This window comes from Catharus ustulatus, chromosome 10 (genome assembly GCF_009819885.2).
Source record: "Catharus ustulatus isolate bCatUst1 chromosome 10, bCatUst1.pri.v2, whole genome shotgun sequence".
Taxonomy (NCBI): domain Eukaryota; kingdom Metazoa; phylum Chordata; class Aves; order Passeriformes; family Turdidae; genus Catharus; species Catharus ustulatus.
The window spans coordinates 4748535-4773966 of NC_046230.1; the positions used below are offsets into that span (position 1 = coordinate 4748535).

Sequence of the window (25432 nt, forward strand, 5' to 3'; positions counted from 1 at the left end):
GTGAGTGGAGCTGTTATTTATTTAAATGATAATTCAAAGCTGCTCTGCTTTGAAATGGGCCTTTGTGCCAACTAGGTTTGAATTCAGCAGTTTATTTTATCAATGAGCTTTGAAACAACCACTCAGAAATTCTACCATGTCTTGTTAAATAAATCATAGTTTAAATTTTTCCTTAAAGCTGAGGTTTTCCTAGACCACAAATGTAGCAAGCTGGAGGGTTTTGGTGCTGGAGTCCTGGAGGTGGGAAGCTGATGCTTGAGCTCTTTGTCACTCCAGATTGCTCCAGCAGCCCCACAGGTTGTTTTCCTGCTGTGGAGCCTCTGGGCTGCATTTCAAGCAACATCAAGGATCTGTGTGAACACTTGGAACAGCAGCAGCTGCAGCTCTGAGGGTTCTGCTTGGATGCTCTGCAGCAGCATCTGCTCTACACCAGCTCCTTGAAGCGCTGATTTTCTCCTGAAATACCTTTAGATTTCCATATCCTTCCTTCCAGCTTGTTACTTCACAGTAGTTACTTCTTGAGCACACAAGATACTAGGGAATAATTTGTTTTGGATCAAAACTGAGTATGTGATGAACTGCTTGTGTCACTGAAAATGAAGGATTTTTACTAGAGTGAGAATTTGATTTTAAAATTACATCAGCAGAAGTGCAGTTGGTTGTTTTTTTTTTTTTTTATGGTGTGGTTTCTTTTTTTTTTAATTTTAAAAATTTAATTTATGGCCTGAATACCACATGATAGTGTTGTTAATTTAGTGACTGGCCTCTCTAAGGGAGTGTGTGGTTTGTAGGGCCAAGTCTGTTCTTGTCCAGTTTCAGATGCAGGTGAGTTGTTTAGCTTTACATCCTGCTCTTGCTCTTGTCAGACAGCTCAGAAAAACTGTACAGATGGAGGGAATAATAGGATTTTCTTTAGAAAAATACTAAAGGCCACTCATGAGGTTATTTTCTTTGCCCAGAGTGCCATTTTGGCATTCAATTTATGTGATGCACTTATTTACCTGCTATGGTTTATTTGGCTGTCTGATTGCATTTGTTGCAAAGAAGACATTTTTTGTTTTACCTCTTCCCATTTGGATACCTAAGGACCCTATATCCACCTCTTTTTTGAGGTTTGATTTACAGGAGGGTCACAGAGGGTCCCCTGTGCTACCATCCCCCCATACCTGGCTCCAATATATATCTGTATGTATCAATATATGTGTAGAGGACTATATACATATATATATCTGTTTGATTTGGTGGATCTATTGTGTAAATATGTTTTTAAGGCAATTACTTTATTTGATTTATACATCTCAAATGGGTGGTATGTCCTTGCTGCAATGTCTTGTGAGGGAAGCATTAGGAATTAAAATCCCTGTGGGTTGGCTGCTCAGGACTGCTGCTGGGTTGCAGGGTTAATTTTTGTTCCCCCATTACGGTGGAAAACAAGACAATCTTGCAGCTAACCTGGAACATCAGAAGGAGCAATCAGTAAGTGGATTTGGAAGAGGGCTGGGAATCACAGCCTGATTCACAGGTGCATCCCTGCAGCCACGTTCAGGTGGCAGGAGTGTCTGTAATTCCAGAGAAGGGCTCCAGGGCAGGGCTGTGTGGGTGGGTGCTGCACAGCTTGGAGTGCTCTTCCTCCTGGGTCATGAAACAACCAGCACCTGTCCAGCTTCTCCTGCTCTGCCAGAGCATTGTGCTGCTTGTGCCTCTGATGATATTTTACAGAAATTGCAAGCTTTCATGGTCATTTATGGAGATAATTAATCTCCTTGAGCTTCACAACATAAACCAGAGTGCTGCTCCAGTCCAGGCTGCTGGCCTGACTTGTGTCCCTGTGTTGGGATTTGGCAGCATTCACCCACCCTGTGAGATGCCAGGGAATGACAGCCCCTGTTGTTTTAATTCTGCTGGGCAGGATGCAGGTGCTGTGTTGTTGGGAACACAGTGATTGAGAGGGGGTGGCACTGCCTTGTCGTGGCTCTTGTGAATGACACTGATCATGTGAGTCATGCCCTGAGATGTGATGGGAAGCTGGTGGGCACCAGGAGGCCATTCATTTCCCAATGAAATTCCCATTTCCCTCTCAAGCTATTGTGAGAGGAGAAGGAGGTCAACACAAAGATTGTTGGCTCCTGTTCCAAAGAGGTAACTTGTTATTTGAGTGAACAGAGAAATTGAGGGTGCATTATCTGTCATTGAGAAGTATTTTCTGTACATCTTTATGCTTTTTACTCTGTAGCAGAGGCTGCCTGTTTCCTGGTGATCAGGCAAAAAAATCTCCAAAATACTACAAGGAGGGAGGAAATGCTAGCAGAGATCTTTTTGAATGGGGAGTGTGTCACGTAGATGTTTTATTGTGCTGTGCTTGTAGCTCTGGCAGCTGTTTGTCCGTGTTTTTGCTCATGTTTTTGTTGAGGATTCAAAGAGGATTGTGGTGATACTATGTGTTATTTTCTTCAAGTGGAGAAAGTTTGGCACCAGGTGGGGAAGCAACACAAGCCTCATTCAGAAGAGGAGTGCATCCTGTGGATCTCAGTGCTGAGCTCTTTAATATAGTCTGTATGATTTGGGTAGAGATGTTTTGAGGGAATCAATGTGGATAGTGTGCTGAATTATGGCTTACAAACATAAGCTGTTCCTTTGTCCCCAAGGTCTTGTCTGATAAATGCCAAGAAGGAAAGCATTTAAAGCTTTGAAAGCTGTTTGGTACTAGAGCATGAAGCTTTTTGGACTAGAGCTACCCCCAAAGGATGTTGTACTTAGACCTTAGTGTGACCAGAGAAGCAGATCTGGGAATTGTTCATTTGGTCTGGATTACTTTTATCATTGGAAATGTTTGTTGCTCCATGCCACAAATGCTGCTGCTGGCACAAATGAATGGGTGGCCCAGGAGTGGGAAGGAGGAAGGGATTTGCTTCCCTTGGTGGAGGCGTCAGTGGCTGCGTTCCTCAGAGTTGAATTCACGCCTCCTTCCCCTCTGCCAGCAACAGGAATGGTACATTCATGTACTCCATGCTCTTTTCCTCTGTTCAAATCACATCTTTTTCTCTTCCAGGGCTTCCCCTAGCTATTGAGAGCCATGTCTGACAACGGAGAACTGGAAGACAAACCCCCTGCCCCTCCTGTCCGGATGAGCAGCGCTATCTTCAGTGCAGGGGGCAAGGACCCGTTGGCGACCAACAACAGCTTTAAACCCCTGCCCTCTGTCCCAGAAGAGAGGAAACCCAGATATAAAATCATCTCCATATTCTATAGCAATGAAAAAGGTAAGATGCCTCCTTTTTTCACTCCTGCTTGTATTCTTTTACTCTGCTTGTAGGTTTTGGTAGTGCTTTAGATGTTGGAGTCCAGCCTGTCGAAGTGTAGGGGGTTGGAAAATCACCCCCTGTTTGCTGCCCAGCTTCAGGTAATGCATTTCCAAACAGCCCTAATCAATGTTAGGCATTCCTGGGGATCGTTACTTAGGTGCAGATTTCTGGTTCAAACTGGGCACCCAGCTGGTTTGGAAGTTGCTTCATGTTGATGATCATTTATATGGCACCTTGAGGAAAAAAAAAAGGTCAGTAAAGAAATAGTGGTGAAGGTGCAGTTGCATGAAGGAAAACTCTGAGAAGTTACATATTTTTGTCTGTGGAACTGCTCTGATTGATTACTAGTGGAGATAAACCTGGGTTGCTGTAAAAAAAGGTTATTTCTGAGAAAAAAATTGCTGTAATGAATTCTAGACTGTATTTGTGTCTTGTCCTCTTTTTTGTGTGGGGAGTGCATGTACAGCAGTGGGCCCTTAATCCTGGCTCTCCTGAATGTGTGTCCATGTACAGCAAAAAGTGCATAGATAGGAACACCTTCTAACACCTGAGATGGTAAAACTGCACAGGGACTTAAGCCTGACCTGAATCTGCTAAGCATTTTATTAATCTGCTGGTTAAAGTAATTTCACGATTATAAGCCGCACCATTTTGACTAAAATTTTGGTCCGAACTCAAAGTGTGGCTTATAATCAGGTGTGGCTTATATATGGACAAAGAATGAAAAGTTGCTGTTTTAGTTTGGAGGACAGGTGTCTGCTGAGAAAGGCAGGAACTTCTCTTGGAAATGGAGAATGCAAACCCCCTCCCTCCAAATTATTGTAATTTTGAAATCAAGGCGCTTTCAGGCAAAAATATGGGAATTAGGAATAACAGTTCTTTACTAAGGAAATTAAAATAGAAATACAGTACTACAAAGAAACAAACTCCAAACACCGACAAAGTCAGAGTACAACCTGACACCCCGTCAGGCAGGGTGTTGGTAGCAGTCCCATTCCATGGTGGCTGCATCCTCCTGCAGTGACAGATGTGGCTCAGTTGGAGCAGTGCTCCTGTACAAGGTGCAGTTTCCCTCCAGAGGTCCAGTGGTGATGTGGAGAAATCCGGTTTTCCTCTGGAGTCCAGTGGAGAAAGGGGCTCCCTTAGTGTCCCAAAACCTCTGTTTTTATCTTGGTAAGAAATGTTGGGCTCTTCCCTCTGGCTGGAGCAACTCCCAATGGGATGCAGTAATTTTATCAGTCCCACAGTGGGACTCAATGGCCATTAGCAGAAAATGACTGGCTGGAGGAAGGATGGGTTGTGAAAAGATAAAGAACAATGCCCTGCCTGGTTTCAATGGATGGCCCATTAGCAGAATATCTCCTGTGGAGATAAGGATCACTGCCCCCACCCTCAACAGATGGTGATAGAACAGATACCTTTTATCACACTCTGTATTGTAACGTGCGGCTTATAATCAGGTGTGACTTATGTATGGACAGAGAATGAAAAGTTGCTGGCACCCGGAAGTGCGGCTTATACTCAGTGCAGCTTATAATTGTGAAATTACTGTACTTTTAATACCCCCCTTGGAGAGGACCCTGCTGCTCTTGATGCCTTCTGTGCTCTTGGCTCCCCGTGCCTTGCTGCTGGTGTGCTGGGCAGGACTGGTTCAGTCATGCCGACACAGGTTTGGTTGTTTGAAGAGATTCTGCTCCTCTGGTTGATTATTCTCTTGGCTGAGTGTTTTCCCCAGGGCTGGTTTTCACTCTCTCTCAGCTATGTGAGCAGTTCTGCAGCCGTGCCTCTCCCTGGAGATCAAACCAAGAGAGACAGGTTTCCCTCTGTTCCCAAGATCTGCCTTTCTGTTCTCATCAGTAGGGGTGTTTCCTTTTTGGAGGATGGAAGGATTTGGCCAGTGTAGCTTTTGGAGGCAGAATAGTTATTTCACAAGGTCATTTATTGTGAAATAGCCTGTCTGTGGCTGGGCTACAGCAGTAGCAGTGCTGGTCTTTCTACTGACATAGGTGAGCCCTAAAGAGCAAAGTCTGTAAGGAGAACGTGAGAAGCTACTACAGGTTGGTGGCAGCACCCCAAGAGAGACTCCAGCCCTCTGAGGGTGTAGAATTTGGGTGCTGAAGGTGGCAGATCTGGGTGCTGTCAGCTCAGTGCAGTGCTCTGTGTCTGGAGCAGGTTCTGCCTTAGCCCTTCAGTCCTGCAGAAATGGGTGCTTTACCATTTTAGTGTTGGTCCCACAAGGAAATGCCCAGAATTTGTCACAGTGAGTTCTGCAAGGAGATCTCATGGAAGGATCAAATCTGTCCATCTCAGGCAAGGGGAGCAGTTTAGGAGCTGGAATGGCACTTGTCTTTCTGCTGTTGCATTGGTGGCTCATCAGAGCATTTGAGCCCTTTTACAGCCAGGGATGAAGTGGAGCATAATGAAATAGGACATAAACCCCACATGAAGGAAGGTTTTCCTTGCTATGAATTAGTAACAAATGAATTATGAATGCAAATGGGTGCAAGTACAGCTGGAGAGCTTTATGACATTCCATGACACCTTTTTTTCTCCATGGACATTTTCTCTTTTCATTTTCTTGGTGAGTTGGTTTGTTGTTGGAATGGAGAGGTGGTTGAAGAATTATCTAAAGTTGTGTTGGCTCATCTCACGTTGCTTTGGAGTCCTTTGACTACTCTAGATATTGACAAGTACCAAATTTAGGGAAATTAATCTGCATATTTATTTAGTATCTACCTACTGATATTTGTGTTGTGAACTGAAAACAGGAGAAAGAATTTCTGCTGAGAAAACAACATTTTAGAGGAAATGAGTGTCAGTTTGTGTTTTCTAGATGTTAAAAAGTAGTTCAAGTAATGTCTTCCTGATAAAAAAGCAGGCTTTCCTGCATGGCAAGGTATTAGGAAAAATGAAAATTGAATTACCCAACTTAAAGAAACTATCTGAAAGTTATGTTTTTTAAAATTTGGAAGAAACTTTTCTATTGCATGACCTGCAGCAAGGCTAATATAAATATCCAGAGAAGGGATTTTGGCCCTCAAGTCTGCAAAACTGGCTGTTGAATGTAAGTGGAACAGAAGTGGGCACAGTGTCTTTCTGGCACTCACACAATAGTCAGATGTTAGTTGTTTTGTTCATTAGCATGGCTGGGACACACCCTCCCCAGAAATGCCCATTTAAATCGTTCTTTTCTTTAAATTCAGCTGCTGAGAAGCTTTACAGAAATGCTAACTTCTTGCTCAGATTTAAAAAATACATTGTGACTAGTGCAAAATAATCTGTCAGCCTGGGGTAGAAGTTTTGTCATGGAAAAAATGTCTCCAGGCAGAGTGTAAGTTAACAAATCACTACAAAAATGTTCAGTTTTCCTTTTCAGAAAATGAAAAAGTCCTTGCCATTACCCAGGAATGTTGTTTGGCTTTGTCTACACATCTCTGTCCATATGATTTTGCAAGGTCCCTCCTGGCCAGCCTCATCTGCTCCTGGATCCTCTCTGGGGAGGTTCTTGTGCTTTGGGGGACTTGCAGATGAAGAAGTTTAGCAATTACACAGTTTCTGTCCCAAGTCTGAGCTAGTTCTGTGCTGAAATAATCATAAGGGTTTGAAGGGATTATTTAATCACCAGTCATGGAAGGTTTTTTCCCCCTGGTTCCATTGTTTAGGATAAATGAAGTGATAGTCATCTTCTTACTAGAGTACTTTATTGCCATGAATTTTCTTGGCCTGACTTCTGAAGTCAGAGGAACCTCTCTGTGGTTTTGGAAAGCTTTAAAATAGTCCCCTAAACCCAGAAATGTTTGTCTTTGAGCAGAAAGGATAGAAGGAGGTGCTGAGGGCAGCACCCAGATCCTGTGTGTCACGTGCTCGGGGGCACATTTTGGTGTGGTTTCAGCTGGAGCTCAGCAACTCCAGGTGCACATCTGGAGTCAGCTGCCTGCTACCTCCAGCTGTTGGGAAACAGCTGTGTTTCTTGCCTTGGGTGTGGAATTTGGTTGGTGGGAAGTGAGGGCAGCCTGAGGATGGGTTTGCCCTGGGAGGTACCGAGGCTGACACCTTGCTGAGTGCCTGTGGCTTCACTTGGGGAATGAGTCTGCTTGTATTTTAGGCACTTTCTTAATCTACAGAGCCTTTGTCCAGCTCCCAAATCCTTGCAAAGGAACCTGTGTGATTCTTAGAGCCTTTGTCCAGCTCCCAAATCCTTGCAAAGGACCTGTGTGATTCTTAGAGCCTTTGTCCAGCTCCCCCAATACTTCCAAAGGACCTGTGTGTCTTCCCCTCTTGGGAACAAGAGGGCTATGCTGCTGTCTCTGCAGGGCCAAATTGTATTATTTACCATAATAAAATGGTAAAGCACCCATTTCTGCAGGACTGAAGGGCTAAGGCAGAACCTGCTCCAGACACAGAGCACTGCACTGAGCTGACAGCACCCAGATCTGCCAAATTCAGCAGCCTCAGAGGGCTGGAGTCTCTCTTGGGGTGCTGCCACCAACCTGTAGTAGCTTCTCATGTTCTCCTCACAGACTTTGCTCTTTGGGGCTCACCCTTGTCATTGTGCAGTTTGGAAGGAGCGTTGCCCTGCACTGAAGGGATTCCCATTTCACTGCTGAGCCAGGGCCAGGAGCAGCGTGGCCTCTCCATGGCCTTGTTCAGAGCAGAGCTCGAGGATGTCCTGCCAGCACATGACTCACTGGGCTTGCCTATGGCTGGGGCTGTTTGTTTGAAGTGCTGCTCTGCTGTTCCTGTGGGCAGAGCCATGGCTTTTAGTCTCCTTGCCTTGTCTACTCGTGGGATCTGTGTATTTTTGGAAGGAGTGGGTTTATTTACCCAGCACATGCTGCAGGGCTTGAGCACCAGCTCTCGTTCACTGAGTGTCAAGTGCTCCTAAACAGGAGGATATAAACTTTTTATATCTGTCTATCTAGCTATACATGTTCCCCCTTGCTTCCACATAAAAAACTGCAAAAAAATGGGCAGAAACGGTGCTTTCCTTGGTTTTCACAGCAGCCAGTTTCTCCTGTGCTGTGCCTGAGCGCTGTTAATGAAACATCTGACAGCCCATTTGCTTTTTGGCTCTGCCCTGTGCAGCCATATTAAAGATATCCTGTTTATAAGAGCCGTGTCTTTCCACGGCATTGTTCAGCTGGAGGCAGCCCACATGGCTTTTCATTTGGGATTATTGTCCTCGCTGCCTGTCCTTCCCTTCCCGCCAGCGTGAGGGGATTTCAGATGCATTCCTGGCTCTGAGCAGCACCATCACTGCTGCCTGTGTCATAATGAAGAGAATGCTGCTTTACCTGCTTTTTCCCTACAGAAACAAGAGGATTTTGAAGGTGAATTTAGAAACAGAGCAGAAATTAAAAAAAAAAAAACAAAAAACAACTGCCCCACCCTGAGCCACCCACTGAAAACTCCCAAAACAAACAAACAAAAATCCAAAGCCCCAGGTGTTAGAAAATATCTTATAAATTCAGTTGAATCTAGGTTGGGTTGTGCACATGCTCCTTCTAATTATTTGTTCTTGCTTCTGGTACTTATTATGCTTTCTGCCCCTTTTAATTTAAATTAGGTAATTGCTCTGAGGCTATAAACTCTTATCTTTATCGCAGGAAGTCCTAGTTTGCATTAATTACCTTGAATTGAAGCAGTGAGGCAACTGAGTTTTGAGTGTCTTTAGGGTGAACTTGAGGTTGAACTGAAGTTGTCTTTTCTGCTGTTCTTAATCTATATTAAAATGTCCTTTTTTGAATTGTAAACATTTAATATATTTAGATTTCATGGGCTCAACAAGGCACTCTGGTGCTCTTAATCTCTTATTTTCTTGCTACCATAGTATAGATTATTTGAATGGAACAAGGTTCTTGGAATCACAGAATCCCAGCATGGTTTGGGTTGAAAGGGACCTTAAAGCCCATCCAGTGCCACCCCTGCCATGGGCAGGGACACTTCCCACTAGCCCAGATTGTTCCAAGTCCATCCAACCTGGCCTTGGGCACTTCCAGGGATGGGGCAGCCACAGCTTCTCTGGGCAACTGTGCCAGGGCCTCAGCACCCTCACAGGGAAGAATTTTTTTCTAACATTGAGATCTTTGGATGTCTTTTTCAGGAAGCAAGAAGAAGGAAAAGGAAAGGCCAGAAATTTCCCCACCATCAGACTTTGAACACACCATCCACGTTGGCTTTGATGCTGTTACTGGAGAGTTCACTGTGAGTATTCCTGCCTTGGGGCAGCTCAGGAACCAGCAAGGGTCAGTGCTGCAGTGAAGCCAAGGCAGAACTTTAGAATAAAGTGCAAGTCAGGCTTTGTTTCTATGAAAGAATTGTTTTTCCTGTGTGTTTGTAGAGCACACTGTGACCTGTTAGTGCTTCTGAAGTGCCAGTGTCACATCTGATGCTTAGTGTCACCTGGGAGAGCCCTCCCTGACAAACCCTCTTCAGTGGGTAGCACTGGATCTGTAGAGTGTTTCTGTGTTCCCACTCCTCACCTCTGGCCCAGCATACCTGGAGGAGCTGTGTCCTATGATCTGTGTTTTCACCCTTGGCTCCCCATCCTCCTTGCTTGTGTGCTTAAGGCTGTGCATGTTACACTTTTATAGAGGGAAGACATTTGTTTTGCTTTTTAAAAACCTTGAAAATACAAAAAGGATGCTTAAAATCCTCTGTTTTTTCAGGGAATGCCAGAACAATGGGCTCGGTTGCTTCAGACCTCAAATATCACCAAGCTAGAACAGAAGAAGAACCCCCAGGCGGTACTAGATGTGCTGAAATTCTACGACTCCAAAGACACAGCAAAACAGAAATACCTGAGTTTTTCTGCTCCAGGTGAGAGCTAAGTGTGCAATACACTGGAATTGGGTGTTTGGAGTAGAGTTTTCCTCTATGTCAGAGTGATAAATCACATTCAAGTGCTAAAATCAAGGTGCATCTCAATGAGGCACAAATATACAAAGATTTAAAACTGCCTGGAAACTGGTGTTGTGCAGTTAATTTCCTGTTTTAAGTGGAGAGGGGAAGAAAGGGAACTGGATCATTGAGAATAGCAGCCAAAGTGAGCTTGAATGGGCTGTGTTTATCAAGCTGGGGCTCTGGGACTGGGATGAACTGGTTTTGTGCTGGAGGCCTTGCTCCTCACAGCTGTCTGAACTTGATGTCACCAGCTGGTGACATCAGTGATACAGAATAATTTGTGACTCCTACACGGGGATCTGTGTTGGGGGGCTGAGAGAAAGACTGCCCTACAAACCAATGCAATTTTACAGTTTTTCTTCCAAATTCTTTCTGAAAGTAACTTACTAATAAGGCTTTGTAAGATTCTTACCTTGTACTTGACCAAGTTCACTTTTTATTACATTTTTTTCTGATGGTTTTATATATTCTGCTATTTGTTCTGTTTAGAAAAAGATGGTTTCCCTTCAGGAACGCCGACGGTGAGTGTGTTCACTGCTTTTTGGCTATTCTGTGGTGCATACAAGTTCAGGTCTTCTGGACTTGGTATATCCTGAATCTTGAAGTGTTAAACTGTATAAAAATTAAAAGTATAAAAATTAGGATTTTTTTTGAGGCATAGAAGCATAAATTTGGGTGGTCATTCACATATTTCACTGCAGCAACAGTGTTTGTGTCTCATAATTAAATGTAGTAACTAAAGGATAGACTGAGGGGTTGAAGTTATTTTATTTTGACATCAGTAAGAATTATTTTTTCTTAATGTGAAGAAAAAAAATGTGTAGTCTTTAATACTGTGGCAAAGACAATTTGTTTCTGTCTTTTTTTTTAAACTTGGGTAAAAATGTAGACCAATGCCAAAGGTTCAGAGCCATCAACAGCTGTGGCAGATGATGATGAGGATGATGAAGAGGCTCCTCCTCCTGTGATTGCTCCAAGGCCAGATCACACAAAATCGGTGAGCAGCTGGAAAAGTGACAGACCTGCCTTTCTCAGCATTGCACAACTTCTGCTTTTTAGGGAAATGTTTTATTTGGGCAATAAGCTGCTTGTAAGTTTTTAGAGAAAAGTTCTGGTTTTTGAATTTGCTAAGAAAATACGTAATTTCTGAATATTAGTTGGATTAGAAGTCCTGTAGTTAATAGACTCATAGGATCATTTAGGTTGGAAAAGACCTCCCAGATCATTGAAATTTGTCCATTTTTGGGTAGCCCTCATCTGCACACCTTAGTAATGGTGTGCCAGGGACCCCACTTACCCAGCTCCTTCTTTTGGCTGTGGTAACCAAAAGAACATTTTGCCCCTCTGTTGCCCACTTTTTCTGGGGGTGCAAATTTGAGTTAGTTTATTTGTCTAGAGATATTGCTTTGTAATTTCCCTTTCTTGGGATTTAGACATATAAAAGGTGAGAAGTCCACAGCTGGATATTTCTGGAGTAACTGTGTATATCTTTGAACAGCTCAGGAGGAAATTAAATAAAGCTCCAGGAAACTAAATCCCTTTAAAAACCCTTAAAGTGGGGACAACTGGGAAATATTTGAGAATCTCATCCTTTTTTTCATGGCAGTCAAGCATCTTTTTCCTTTAGCTCTTAGTAGAAGTTGATCTCACTACTAGTGAGAACCACTAATTTACTATTAGTGACTAATCTTGCTGTGAGTGAGAACCACTAATGGTGGTTTCTGCTCTGTAAACGAGTATGGATTATAAAGAATAAGCAGATAAAAAACTGAGATACCCACTGTGGAATCACCTGGCATCTTTTCTGTGCAGAAGGTGCCTGGATCTCTTTCAGAGTCAGTAATGTCACCAGCATCTTGTTTTATGGAGCTTTAACGTGTCTCGGTCTAATTTCTGCCTCATACCTGCTACAAAATGATGCTTGGGGATCTTTTCAGAGCTGTGCTGGGTTCCAGCTGGAGGGCACTGGTGGCAGGGCAGGTGCTCAGGTCTCTGGTCTCCCTTACAGATTTACACCCGCTCTGTCATTGACCCCATCCCTGCCCCGGCCGGCGACTCCTGTGCCGACAGCGCCTCCAAAGCGGGGGATAAGCAGAAAAAGAAAACCAAGATGTCAGATGAAGATATCATGGAAAAACTACGTAGGTGCCTTCATTTCAGATAAACAAAGGCTTTAGAGCTGGGGGAGGAATGTTAGAGTTTGCCCTCACACTTGTTTTGTGTGCAGTGCTTGGGTAGCTTCACGTCCAGCTTTGTGTCCCAAATCTGCCCCAGTTCGGGTGGTTTGTAATGCTTGGAGCTCTCTGGGGTGGAAAACAAGGATAGCTCACAGTTGGGTTTATATCATACATGCACATCAGTGTCACAACTGAACTTCAATCAAACCATAGTAACACAAAGCAGTTCCTGCTGTTGCTTGTCCCATAACCATCCTGATGATGATTTTTCACTGTGTTAATGTTCCCCTGCAGCTTTGGCTGTTGCTGACCCAGTCTTGGGCCTGTCTTGGCCAGGCCAGCCCTGCTGTTGAGGAGCAGTGGGATAGAACTGACTTTTTGGTTGTTTCTTTTCTTTCAGGCACTATTGTAAGCATAGGAGATCCCAAGAAAAAATACACCAGATATGAAAAAATTGGGCAGGGGTAAGTATTGACCACAACTCTTATTCCCAGTGGGCCAGTGTTAGCAGCAGGGTTCTGTTCTCTGCCTCACACCAGACAGAGATGTTGGCTGCATTCAGCAGTGATAAATCACAGAATCCCACCCTAGAGGCCATCCCTTAAAGTTCCACTCCCTGCCATGGGCAGGGACACCTTCCATTATCCCAGGTTGCTCCAAACCCCATCCAACCTGGCCTTGGACACTTCCAGGGATGGGGCAGCCATAACCTCTCTGGGGCAGCAAACAGTAAAGTGAATAAACAGTGAAGGCATCACAAAGTGGTGGAAATTTTGAACTGAAAACTGAAACTATTTTGTGTTTGTGGCTTGGCTGGTCACGTGTGTGTTTGTTACTCGGGAAAATGCAACTTGCTGTAACATTTTTCTTTCTCTTCACAGGGCTTCAGGTACAGTTTTCACAGCTATTGATGTGGCAACAGGGCAGGAGGTGAGATTCCTCTGTTCATTTTGTTCAAATATTCTTCCGTAGGTGGCCAGAATGATTTGAGTGATTTCCTTTAGTGGCTGCTATCACCTCTCAGATCTGTTTGTCATAGTCAGTTGTAATAGTGTGCTTTCTTCTGTACTAATCAGATTATGACAGCTGAAAAGAGATTTGTCTTTCCAGTGAAAAGCAGAGGGAGTGAGGTGTTCCAGAAGTGAGTTTGGAAAATGGGTAATCCTTCAAGAATTGCAAGCATTGTTGTCTTAGTTTCCAGAAGTAAAATTTTGTTTAGTCTTTGCCCACTGTCCCTAGGGAGACACTGGCTGTATCTCTAGGGAAGCAGCTTGATGATGCCCTGTTGTAGGCAGAATTTGTTCTCCATATCCTACTCTTTGCTTTTATCCCTTGGTCTCTTCAGTGAAATTGGTGGCACCAGCAATAATTGCATATTTGCCATCCAGTGGCCATATCTTGAGACATAACCCAGAAGGCTTCTGGGACTCTAATTGTAGGAATTATTTGTCTCTGTTTAGCTTCAGATTTCCTTAATTTTCTTGTAATGTTTTAATTAAGTTCCTTCCTAAATTTTCCTTTAAATTTCCCCAAGTAGGCATTCTTTAGGTCACTGATAAGTAAATGCCCTTTCAGCAGTCCTGCAGTGGATCACTACATCTTGATAAAACATGAGCCTTGCCATCATCTCAGTGTCTCTTAGATTGCTCTCTGCAGTATTTCATGTCCTCCTGCTGATTGCAGAGTGAATTTGGGAGTCCAGGGCCTTTCTTTGACCTGCTCTGCACTTTGCCAGGCATTTGATGCAGTGCTCAGGTTTCCTCTGCTTAATGCCTGAGGATAGAGTTAGGTTTGTTTATCAGTAAGAGGAACACTCCTCTTAGAGCTACACAGGAGGACAGGAGGGAACAGACAAAAATTACCAGAAGGGAAATTTGATTTAGGTATTAGAAATTTTTTCCCTCTCGGGCAGGATGATTTGGCATGGCATGGGAGCTCAGGAGGGGTTGTGGAAGATCTGCTCATTGAGGTCTCCATTCCAAACTCCCAAGGACCCTCAGCAACCTGCTCCACCATCAGTCATAGCTATTTTGTCATTCTGTGCTGCAGAATGACAAGAATTTCTTCCTTTAATGTCCTTGGCAATATAATAGCAACCATTTCTGCAGGATTATGTTGGTTCCTGTGTTTGGTTTTGGAGTCAACCCAGGCTGTCTTGCAGATCTCCAAACTGCTTCCTCAGAGTGTTGGAGTTAACCCTGTAGTACTTGTCCTTGTTAGCTTGTTTCCTGGATGAGGTTGGGCCTGTATCTTCCCTTTTCCCTCTTGGATAATTCATTGAGTTAGTGGCTTTGAGAGGAATTCCTTCCCAGCATTCCTTACACCCAAACATTGCTTTATCAGAATAAAGAACAAATTGCCCCACCTTACATTGGAAGGATCAGATTTTCTCTCTGAGTTGTTACAGGATTCTCTTCTGCTTCAGACCTGTTAATATGGAATTGAGTGAATATCTTTCTGTCTTCTGAATGCCCTTTGCTGTCTGATCTGGCTTCTCTTACTGTTTGTGGATCCTTTCAGCTGCAAGAGGATGATGTTGGCCATGAGTGAAAGTTGTGTGTTGATCAAGCTGGATTCTTCTAAGTTTTATGCTGATAAATAACTCGCCAGCCACAAACCGTTCTAAACTCCTTTAATCCTGTTACAGGATTCCTTCTGCCTTGTTACTGTACTAAGAGTGACTGAAAGGTTTGGGTACTGAGGTTTGAGATTGCTGTTTTATTTTGCCCTATTCAGGTGGCTATTAAACAGATCAATTTGCAGAAACAGCCCAAGAAGGAGCTGATAATTAATGAGATCTTGGTAATGAAGGAGCTAAAGAACCCCAACATAGTCAACTTCCTGGACAGGTAAATGCAGCCAGCTGGCTGATTGCTCATCCCAAGGGTTACAGGAAGTTATCCCTTGCACAGACCTGCTCTTCCTTTACCTAAGGGTCTTGGAAGCAGGTGAGGCTGGCTGTACTGTCACCCTGATGGCACAGGGACATGCTTTTGGTTTTCTCTTTGCAGTTACCTCGTAGGGGATGAGTTATTTGTGGTGATGGAGTATCTGGCTGGAGGCTCTCTAACAGATGTGGTCACAGAGACATGTATGGATGAAGCACAGATTGCTGCTGTCTGCAGAGAGGTGAGTGTGGAGGGCTGGGTTGAGGACTGGAGGTGCTCCCTATTCCCCTAATTTCTATGGCATGCTCAAGTTAGCACTGATTGCCACAATTGCTGCTGAAGCCATTGAGTAAAGAATGAATGGTGAGATGAGCAGAAATCAAAATTAAAATTGCAGAAAGTAACAAAGTTAGGTTAACTCAGAAAACTGGGGCTTTGCAAGTTGTAACACAAAAGAGATAGAGTGGTTTTTAGGTGAGTGCTTGAGAGTGTTTGGTGATGGAGAAAATAAAGTCTGGGTTTGGTACCTGGGGTGCCTCATCCTGCTGGCAGTGTTAACAAATATATTAATAATGTGGACTGTTATTAACAGAATAATATGAATAAAGTTCAGGGAGGAGCAATAGAGGAGTTTAGCAGCTGGAAGGAATGGCATTTTATTTTGGACCAACAAAGAACATTCAGAGGCACTAAGAAAAAAAAATCTGCATATTCATATATGGGTAATGTAGAAAGGAGAGAAAAATAAAAACTGAAAGCTTTGAAGTGTTTTCCAGAAGGAAGAAGGGGAATGGTGGTTGCTCACAGTTTGGAAGTGGATCTGCTGAAACAGGAGTAACTTAAATAAAGTAACTAAAATAAAGATGAACTGAATGCAGACTATCCCATTCCCATAGTATGTGGCATCTGTAGTTCTGTGCCAGTTAAGCTTGCTTTATGGATTTCTCAGGAAAATAATGCTCCAGAAGGTTGTAGCTGAAATACCTTAGAAGTTGCAGTAAGATTTCAAATAAAAGTGTTAAAAGCAGCCATATCACTCCTTATCAGTGGTTTCTGCCCTGAGCAAGTGCCAGTATCCAGCTCAGGCTTGAATTTCTCATGGCAGAAGGAGAATTGTGTTATCTGCTGTGCAGGAGAAAAGGAGGCTTTTAAAAAGCCCGTCTGACTCCATCAGCATGACGAGTGTTTTGTGACTCACCCCAAGGGAGGGGAGGGAGAGCAAACTCACACAGTAACGTGTATGGACAGGGAATGGTTTCCAGAGAAACCAGAGCTGGAAGCAGAGAACCAAAAGAGTAACTATTTACTGTGACACTAATGAACTTTTCTGAGGAAGAAATCAAATACTGAACTATTGTACTTCATCAAAACCCTGCTGCCCAGTGGTTTAGATACATTTAGTTTTGCAAATCAGTGTCACTTTGCTAAAGCAAACCAAGATTAAAAAAAAACCCTCAGTGGGGACATCTGTGCCAAGCTGCAAATGGCAAATGTTCTGCTTAGATGGAAAGAGAAAAATCTGGCTTTTGTTCTTTTGCCTTTCATTCTCAAATAACAAAAGTAAATTTCATTATGGTTTTGGGCAGAAACTTAGTGTGAAAGGTTTTCATCTGAAAACAATGCAAACCAGTATTAGTGCCTTTCAGAATGAAGATGTTTTACAGCCCTCACTGTAGAAGTTGTGTGGATGTTGGACATGAAGCCTCACCAGTTCCTCTTGGTGAGACCTCAGCCTGAAGACTCTCACTTTATGCTTTCTGGTTCCACTGCAGAATCTGTTGGATGTACCAGAATTAACATCAGGGATTTCTGAGAGCATCTGACAAGAAGTTTAAAGGTGCTTTTGTTAAGATAGGGAAACTCCACTCTGAAATGATTTTTGGCCTCCTGAAATCTGGAGTGTATTTTTTTTTAGCCCAAGAGCTTCCTCTGCTGGTTATTTTCAATAATACCTTTCTGTTCTTGCTCTCAGAACTGGCTGAGGGTGTGAACATGGCTTTGAATTTGTATTCATGTACAGGAGTTCTGTTTCTGGATGCTGAATGTTGTTTTTTCTCTCCTATTCAGTGCTTGCAAGCGCTTGAGTTCCTCCATGCCAACCAGGTCATCCACAGGGACATAAAGAGTGACAATGTGCTGTTAGGAATGGATGGATCAGTTAAATTAAGTGAGTAGCAGACAATGGTTTCATGTTCTGTTTTCCCTTTTCCAGGAATCTCTGGCTTGGAGTGTGTAAATCAGTAGAAGAAGAATTGGCAGGGACATTTGAGGTGGTTTTTATTTGCTGTGAGTAATAGAAATCACTTCTGATATAAACTATGTATCAGACAGCAGGTGCTGATACTCTGAGGGCCCTCAGATTGGGGCTGTGAATGTGTTGGCACAGAAGGATGTTGAAGCAAACCTGTGGCCCCATGAATATGTTGGTAAATAGGAAGTAACTGGCACAGACAGTGAAGCAAAATGGGAATGATTGCAAGTGCAGAGTTGCAGCAAACTGCAGTGGCTTTGTTAGGATGCCAGGACTTGATATTAATGCTTTGCCCTAATTCATGAAAAGGCCACTAATAAGAAAGTTGGGCATTTTTGGTCATTACTGCAGTCCAGTCTTACCCTGTACCTTTTCTTGGACTGGAAGTGTAACACTTTTATTAATATCATGACAAAACAAACTACTGGTGTTTCAGGTAATGGTTATGCATGCATGGGCTCGTGCAGTAAATCCTTTTCTGGTGTGTGTAAATAAAAATGATGTGAAAGCACTGATAGCTGTCAGGACTGTTGAGAAAGAGGTGCTTTATCTGCCTTTCTTATATGTGGGAATGTACAGAACATATGACAATCAAAGAATTAAGGCAAAAAGGTGTGAAGTAAAAAGGTTTTAGTAGGAATTTGAAATGCTATGAAAATGTCTCAGCAATATTCCTATTGTAGATGGTTTGCAGTCTCATTTTATTTATGAGATGGAGTGTGAAGAAAGATTGAGCAACCTGGTTTGCATACCAGCATTTTTGGATACACTGCTTGCTTGCATAGGGAATTTTTTTTAAGGATGTGTCTGTGCACAAACTGTGGATTCAGAGGCTGAGCAGAAGTGGACGGTTACAGCAGAGGATGTGGCTGCAGAAGGATCAAAATTGCAAAAGAGGTGTCAAAGCAAAGTGACCAAAGGATAGAGTTAGCAGCTGAGTCAAAATCATCACCCCAGCAGATTGGGGGAGGATGAGGAGGAAGGAGACACAGGAGAAGACAGGAGTCAGCTGCAGAAATTCCCTGTATGAAGGAGAGGTGGTGTAATCAGTGCTAACAAGCTCTTCTGGGGCTGGGTAATTATATTGCTTTAGCAAAAGTTTTAGGTGGGAGAAGCTGCACCTTCTTTTTGAGCTGTTCCCCTTCTCTGAGGGAGTCTGGTGACAGGACAGGTGTCACCACTGCAGCTACACATGCTCCTGGTGGGTGTGACTGGATTCCTGCCTGTCTTCTTCCTCTGTGCTGGTGGCTTGTGCTGGAGCCCTGGCTGGGAGCTCAGGAGAACACACTGCAGCTTCTTCCCTGACCATGGAAATGGGCTGTGCTGGGAGGTGACTCTGACACCTTGATAAGGCCAAAAAGTGCAGGAGGAACTTGGTGACTCCTATAGGTTTGGGTTTTTTTGAAAGCAGCATTTTGACTGTCAGGGTGGGCTAGTTCTGTGTTAAATGGTTTTGGTGCAACATGGCACTTCCATGACTTGGCTCTTTCCTTAGCACTGCTTGGCATAACACTTCCAAATTCACCCTGGAATTTAAATTTCTCTCTCTCTTCTCTCCCTCTCTCTCTTTCTTTCTCTAACTTAGTGTCAATGATAAAGTAATATCTGTCTCCTGCCTTAACTGTGTTCTTATTGATGCTTTACATGCCTGGGAAGTGGGAGTGCTGCAGCTGGATAAAGTAACATGATGGGACATGCATTGCTGCTGCACCTGAAGGCTATAGGAATAGGTGACTTTTCTTGTTTTCTTGAGTGTGGTTGTTCTCTTTGGTAGTTACCTTGTGGAAAGGTTTGTTTGTCCAGGTTCCTGCTGCTGACTGGGGTAGCACTGCACTTCCCTGGAGCCTTGTTTCCATGTCTGTCAGCTGTAGTACCTGTATAGATGGCCAAAGTGCTGTGAAATTTTGACCTCAGTAGCTGCACAAGTAGCTGTTTAGCAGGGCAGAAGCCATGGATTGTGGATGGATTTCTTCTAATTCAGGCTGTGTAACACACCACATGCAGAGCACTCTGCCTGTGTTCTGCCTGATTGCTTATTTTGGCTGTTACCATTCTAGAACTCTTAAAGGAAGGACTGGGCAAAACATCATTCTTCTGCAAGGTAATTCTTGTTTCCAGAGGATAAAAGCCTTGTCTTCACTCCATGGAATTCTGCCCTGCTTAAGCACCTTCAGGTTTTGTATTTTCATTGCACGTTGGCTTTTTTAATACGGAGAATGTAATGGGGGAGGAAAGAAGAAACTGCCCCCAAACCCCTCTCAATGAAATGTATGTGTAGCAATAGAGAAATCTTCTAGGAAAACCACTTCTTGGGGTGCACCACTTTAACCTCTTGATCTTCTGTCATCCTGCAGCCGACTTTGGGTTCTGCGCCCAGATCACCCCCGAGCAGAGCAAGCGCAGCACCATGGTGGGAACTCCGTACTGGATGGCTCCTGAGGTGGTCACACGCAAAGCCTACGGCCCCAAAGTGGACATCTGGTCCCTGGGCATCATGGCCATTGAGATGGTGGAAGGAGAGCCCCCATACCTCAACGAGAACCCCCTGAGGGTAAGAAGCCCTGGTGTTGCTGGAGCTGTATCAGTAATCGTTCATTAATTGCATCTGCATTAAAAAGAAAATGGAATTAAAAAGCCAACAAGCTTCAGCAGTACAAGAAAATTCCTCCAGAGGAAGAAAGCTGTCTTGAATTTGCAGTCAACCTTACCCTGACTCTTCATCCCTGGCAGTGTCCCAGGCCAGGTTGGACAGGGCTTGGAATAACCTGGGATAGTGGAAGGTGTCCCTGCTCAAGGCAGGGAGTGGAACAAGATGGGCTTTAAGGTCCTTTTCAACCCAAACCAGTCTGGGATTCTGTGATGGTACTTGGAAGATTTGCCTGCCTGTAACTGAAACACAGGACTTTGATCTCAGGCTTGTGTGATAGTTTAGGGAAAGTAAACCCAAAATACTACAGAAAGTGCTGCTGTATCACAAACTGGTATTTTCTTTGCTAAGGTCAGTATCTGTTGTCAAAAGATTTTGAACATTATTTTGCTGCTAGCAAGAGCAGGTGATGACTGCCTACACATGTGGCATTTTTACAGTTCTAATCTCTGAAGCTGAGGAGAACTAGGCTTCAGAGGCCTCTCATCAGAGGGCTTGCCATGAGGCAGGTCAGTTTGGCATCTTTTAAAGCTTGGCTTTGGCTATACCTTATTCTTCATTTTACAGGCTTTATATTTGATAGCAACTAATGGCACACCAGAACTCCAGAACCCCGAGAAACTGTCCCCAATATTCCGGGATTTCTTGAACCGATGTTTGGAGATGGATGTGGAGAAAAGAGGATCAGCCAAAGAATTGCTACAGGTGAGACTCCACTTCTCACAGTGTGAGGTCCAGAAGGCGGAGTCAGGTCAGCCTGTGATGAACAGCACCACAGACTGGCACCCTTTCTTTTTTTTAATGTGTTTTCTCCTGGGAACTGTAGTGAGAGCAGTTGTAGATTTGTACTGTACTCCAAAGTTATTCCATCATAATCTGTGATTTCACTCTGCCACTGCCAAAGCATTCAGCAGTTTAGGAACTCCCTTCAGAAGGTGGCCATTGATAGCATTTGCATTGCTTTTCATACTTCACTTGCAAATGTCCCCCTCAGAACTCCTGAGAAAATAATCTGCTGGTCTGACATCAGAAAAGTTTCCTTTCTCCCCTCAGAGAAAGCTGAGCAGCTGGAGCAGTGTCCTTGCCATTGTGCCACCATTTCTCCTTTTAGTTTTGTGCACTGCAAAAAGCTGGTTTGTTAAATGAGATCTGCTTGTAGGCAGCTTTGTGTGAAGGAGTGAGGGAATCACTGATGCCTTTCCTGGGGAGAGTAAGGACTAGCTCTGAGTCAGATGGTGTAGAGGCTTTCCCAGTAAAGCCAGCTGCTGCTTCTTGTCTTTCTCTGATTATTTCTTGTTTAGATCTTTGTTTTGCTCATGGTAAGTGCAGCTTCAATTCTCACCTTTTCCAAAAACAGTGAGAATCTCCATTGGGCAAGGCAATGTGATCCCAGCCAGCTTGGGTTCTTTTTATCTTTGTAACCATCAGGAGAAACACATGAAACACAAGTCAGCACTTAAAATGCAGAGTCACTGCTGCCTAGCTCCATGGAAACATGAATCCTGCTGGAAATCAAACCTTTGAAAGCCTGTCTTTCACTGATTCCTTGTGTTTGTGTCTTCCTGGCAGCATCCCTTCTTGAAACTGGCCAAACCTCTGTCCAGCTTGACGCCACTGATCCTGGCAGCCAAAGAAGCAATGAAGAGTAACCGCTAACATCCTGCCACAGCCTTCTTCCTTTTTTGTTGTTTGTATTTTACAAATCTTTATAATATATGAAATTGTTACACTTCGGGGGGGAGGGAAGGGGTTTTTGTGGGGGTGGGAAATGTCTGCAAAAGGGAAGAAACTCTCATCCAGAAGACACCCAGAATCCATTGTGGCAACTCTAGAGATCCCTGTCTGGGGTCCAGAAGGAATTGAGGGCTGAATTACTGGCCTTTGTGGGGTTTTTTTATTCTGATTTTTGTTTCCCAGACAGCCCAGAAATACCACTTGCTGTGCCCGGGGCTTTAAGGGGTGTTAACGACTTCGCTGTAACAGCTCCCGTTGTACCCTCTGGGTACTTTCAATACTTGAATGACAGATTCAAGCTTTCAGAGAGCAGTACTAATTTTACCTGCTGATCTCTTTGACTCTCCTCTTCCTCCCCTCTACCTGCAATCCCTGTGGGAAGCTCCCAGTGACCAGATTCACAGCAGGTGTGGCAAATGTGAAGGTACATCTTGCCCCTCATTTCTTTTTCGGATTAGCTGTCGCTGTACTGTAGAATCACCAACTCGGTTACTTAAGGAATCATAATGTATGGAGATGGTTTTCACTTTTAAAGAAGAATGAGAGAGAGAGAGGGGGAAGAGAAGTATTCAGCTGTTTCTCATGCCTGTGCTCTGTGGACTTTTTTTTTTTTAATCAAAAATGTGGCCTCTTTGTAGAACTGTAATGATCGGTCAAGTCTTTGGATATGGGTTATGGATGTGTAGGTTGGGGTCAGATACTTTATTTATGATCAAATGATCAGTTCTAGTCAGGGCAAGAAAAAATTCCAGCTGTCTTCCTGTCTGCTCTTTTTTCCCTGTTAGACTTGCTGGCCAGAAGCTTGAGGGATAACGTGCTTGGTGCAGTGGGTGGTTCACAAACATGTATCTGTGCTCTGACTTGGGCTTTGGAAGTTATGCTGGTGCCTTTGACTTTTTTTATTTTACATTTCCCTTCTTTGTATCAAATACATTTTTGTATATGTTGTAATTTCCCCCCTCCTCCCCCCGCCAAGCAAATAATGCATCAACCTATGGAGTTGTCAGAGTTTAAAGTATTAGAGCTATTTTTTTCCAGTTTTGTATGTGCTCCATTTGTACTAATGAAACCAGAAGAACAAATAACCAGATCTGAGGACACTGTCGATACAGGATTTTGGAAACATGATCTGAGCAGTGATGGTGAACACCTGGAGATGCCAAAGCTGTGAGATGAAGCAGAGGGGAAACAGTGCTGTCAGACCATCATGGGGCCTGTTGGACTGGCTGGTGTCACTCTGATCCTTGTCACCTGCTAGCCGGGATGGCTGCAGTCAACCCTTCAACACCACAAAAAGTGCCTCCTTCTGAAGGACAGTGACAACCTGAGCAGATGAGTTCTTGGAGTGTTCCAGGGTTGAGTTTAGCAGAGCCTGTGCCCCTTCCAATGCTACAGTCTGTGCATTTCAACTCCCCAAGTGTTTAAGGAAGAGCCAAGTAGTACCAATGTGCCAAATGAGTCTGTGAAAGAAAAACCATGACTTCAGTGTGATTGTATTGCATTCCCAGTGGGGCAGGGCCTGGGACAGACAGAGCTGTGGTTGGGTGTGGACAGAGGACCCTGAATAAAAATTTTTGCACACTTTTCCAAACATTGCTGGCAGGGGATAGAAGTAATTTTCAGAGAATTTCAGTATCTGTATAAAGAAAATGACATTTTGGGGACTGGTAGCCAAGGTATGACAAAACAAACTTCCAGGATAGCAGAGGCAGTTTGGGGGGATGGTGGAGGGGAGCAGGGCTGGGGTCTCACAGCTCCTGGGGCCTTGTTGGGCAGGTTCAGCTTGTGTTCTGCTCCTGTGTGGTAGTAAAAATCTGTGTTGGGTTAATTATCTGAACTGCTGCTCACAGGGATGAATCTCTCTACCTGTAAATGTGAGAACAGTTATGGCTTTAAATTTTAAATTCAAGGAAGTGTCTCATGCCAGGTAAGGAAATCCAAGTGCATTTGCCTGGAAAAAGGTTTATTATGAGCTATGGACACTGTAACCACCCTGGTTTGAGTGTATCCTGGCTCCCTGATCAAATGGAGCAGTGAGGAGGCTTGGCTGAGGAAAAAATGTGTTGTACCAGTGGTTCCCTCTTTGTCCATTGCTGGCAATGGACTTGGTAAAACTCCTTGTGCCAGAGTTAAACTGGGAGCTTTTCTTTCTTGCCTCTTTTTGTTTTGTTGTTTTTCTTCTTTTTTTTTTTTTTTTAAATGGCACAATCTAGATAAATTTAGCTTTTTTAAATAGAAAACAAGAAATCATAAGTAATTTTAACTTATTAGTTTTCTTTTATTGGTAAATGAGAACGGTTTAAAACATATGTTGCAAAACTTGTCCAATTTAGCCTGCTTAGGAGATGATTTCTGAAGATTCAGCCATCCTAATGCACAAAACTTGGCCCAATCCCAAGTTCCCAGCCTGTGTGTGTGACCTGGGACAGTGTTCAGGTGCCAGCATCTCCCTGGCCCCATGCAGCAGCTGTTCTGTGGTGAGCTTTCCGTGGGGATCAGAGGTGGGGCTGGCAGGACAGGAGAGCCAGGAGAAGGTTTTTGTGTCTGGAGGGTCAGGCATCGCTTTTCTGAGGGTGTCTGCAAGGTGAGGAGCTCCAAGGTGTGGGTTTTCTCTTTTCCCTGGTGGGAGCAGAGCAGAGTCCTGGGGTGGCTGCAGGGCTCTGAGCTCTGCTGGGGCACTGGGGCAGGTGGAGACCAGCCAGAGCTGGAGGAAGGGATGGGAAGGGATGAGTTGCATCCAGATGTGGGGATTCCTGTGCATGAGTGGGGATCAGATGTGCACACAATCCCTGTGGAGTGTTGGCAGCTTGTGGGTGGGGTGTGAGTGTGCAGGGAGTCTGAGATTCCTGGGATGTTGTTATCACAGAACAAACCAGAGTTCTTATTAAAAACAACCTGGGAACGAGCGATTCGCCCTGCCTTGGGTTAGTGAGACTAATTGGAGCCTTCCCCCCCGGCTCTCTGTGCAGGGAGATGCAAAGGTTTGGCTTCAGCAGATGGGTGCCGTTGTCAGAGGGGTGGGGAGGGAGCAAAAATGTGATTAAGGGTCTCTCCAGCTGGAATTGAGTCAATAAATCTCTCTGGTCTGTTTTTCCCTCTGTTCCTTATGCTCTTGATGGGAATGAAAGTAGGTGCAAGCTTTCTTTTTATTTTTTTAACTGTCTTCAGATGTTAATGTTGCCTTTTGTGTAATTTAATCCCATTATGTTATTTAATTGTTACTGCAATATTAACTACTGTATTTGTTGACTTTGTTTAATAACTGTTCTTTCAGGGCTAGAAATAAACTTTTAAAAAACCTTTGGGGTTTTCCCCCCCTTTTCCCTGTCATGAGTTTGTACTTTTGATGACAAGAGCATCTGAAAGAGTTCATGTATTGGTGTTTTACTGAGATGAGCAGAATGGATTTGTAACTAAGCTTCTTTAATGATGGTGGATGTAATTTTATGCTATAGCAGCCTGTTTCTTTTAAAGTTTTATCACTCACTGGTGTCAGTACCAGCCTTGAGATCACTACAAGCTTTCCTTGC

The 25432-nt window shown here is 43.8% G+C and overlaps 1 protein-coding gene across 1 annotated transcript in view; it reads left to right on the forward strand.

The window, feature by feature from the left end:
- PAK2 (p21 (RAC1) activated kinase 2) overlaps window positions 1-25202 on the forward strand; it is a 42162-nt gene extending 16960 nt beyond the window's left edge. The window contains exons 2-15 of the mRNA XM_033068821.1: window positions 3050-3260; window positions 9406-9506; window positions 9971-10121; window positions 10695-10726; window positions 11095-11202; window positions 12214-12346; window positions 12783-12846; window positions 13264-13312; window positions 15119-15231; window positions 15394-15511; window positions 17338-17437; window positions 19876-20072; window positions 20736-20873; window positions 21738-25202. Coding sequence (XP_032924712.1) covers window positions 3074-3260; window positions 9406-9506; window positions 9971-10121; window positions 10695-10726; window positions 11095-11202; window positions 12214-12346; window positions 12783-12846; window positions 13264-13312; window positions 15119-15231; window positions 15394-15511; window positions 17338-17437; window positions 19876-20072; window positions 20736-20873; window positions 21738-21824 — 1578 coding nt within the window. The 5' untranslated portion in view covers window positions 3050-3073 and the 3' untranslated portion in view covers window positions 21825-25202. The remainder of the gene's footprint in view (window positions 1-3049; window positions 3261-9405; window positions 9507-9970; window positions 10122-10694; window positions 10727-11094; window positions 11203-12213; window positions 12347-12782; window positions 12847-13263; window positions 13313-15118; window positions 15232-15393; window positions 15512-17337; window positions 17438-19875; window positions 20073-20735; window positions 20874-21737) is intronic.
- The last annotated feature ends 230 nt before the right edge of the window (window positions 25203-25432 follow it).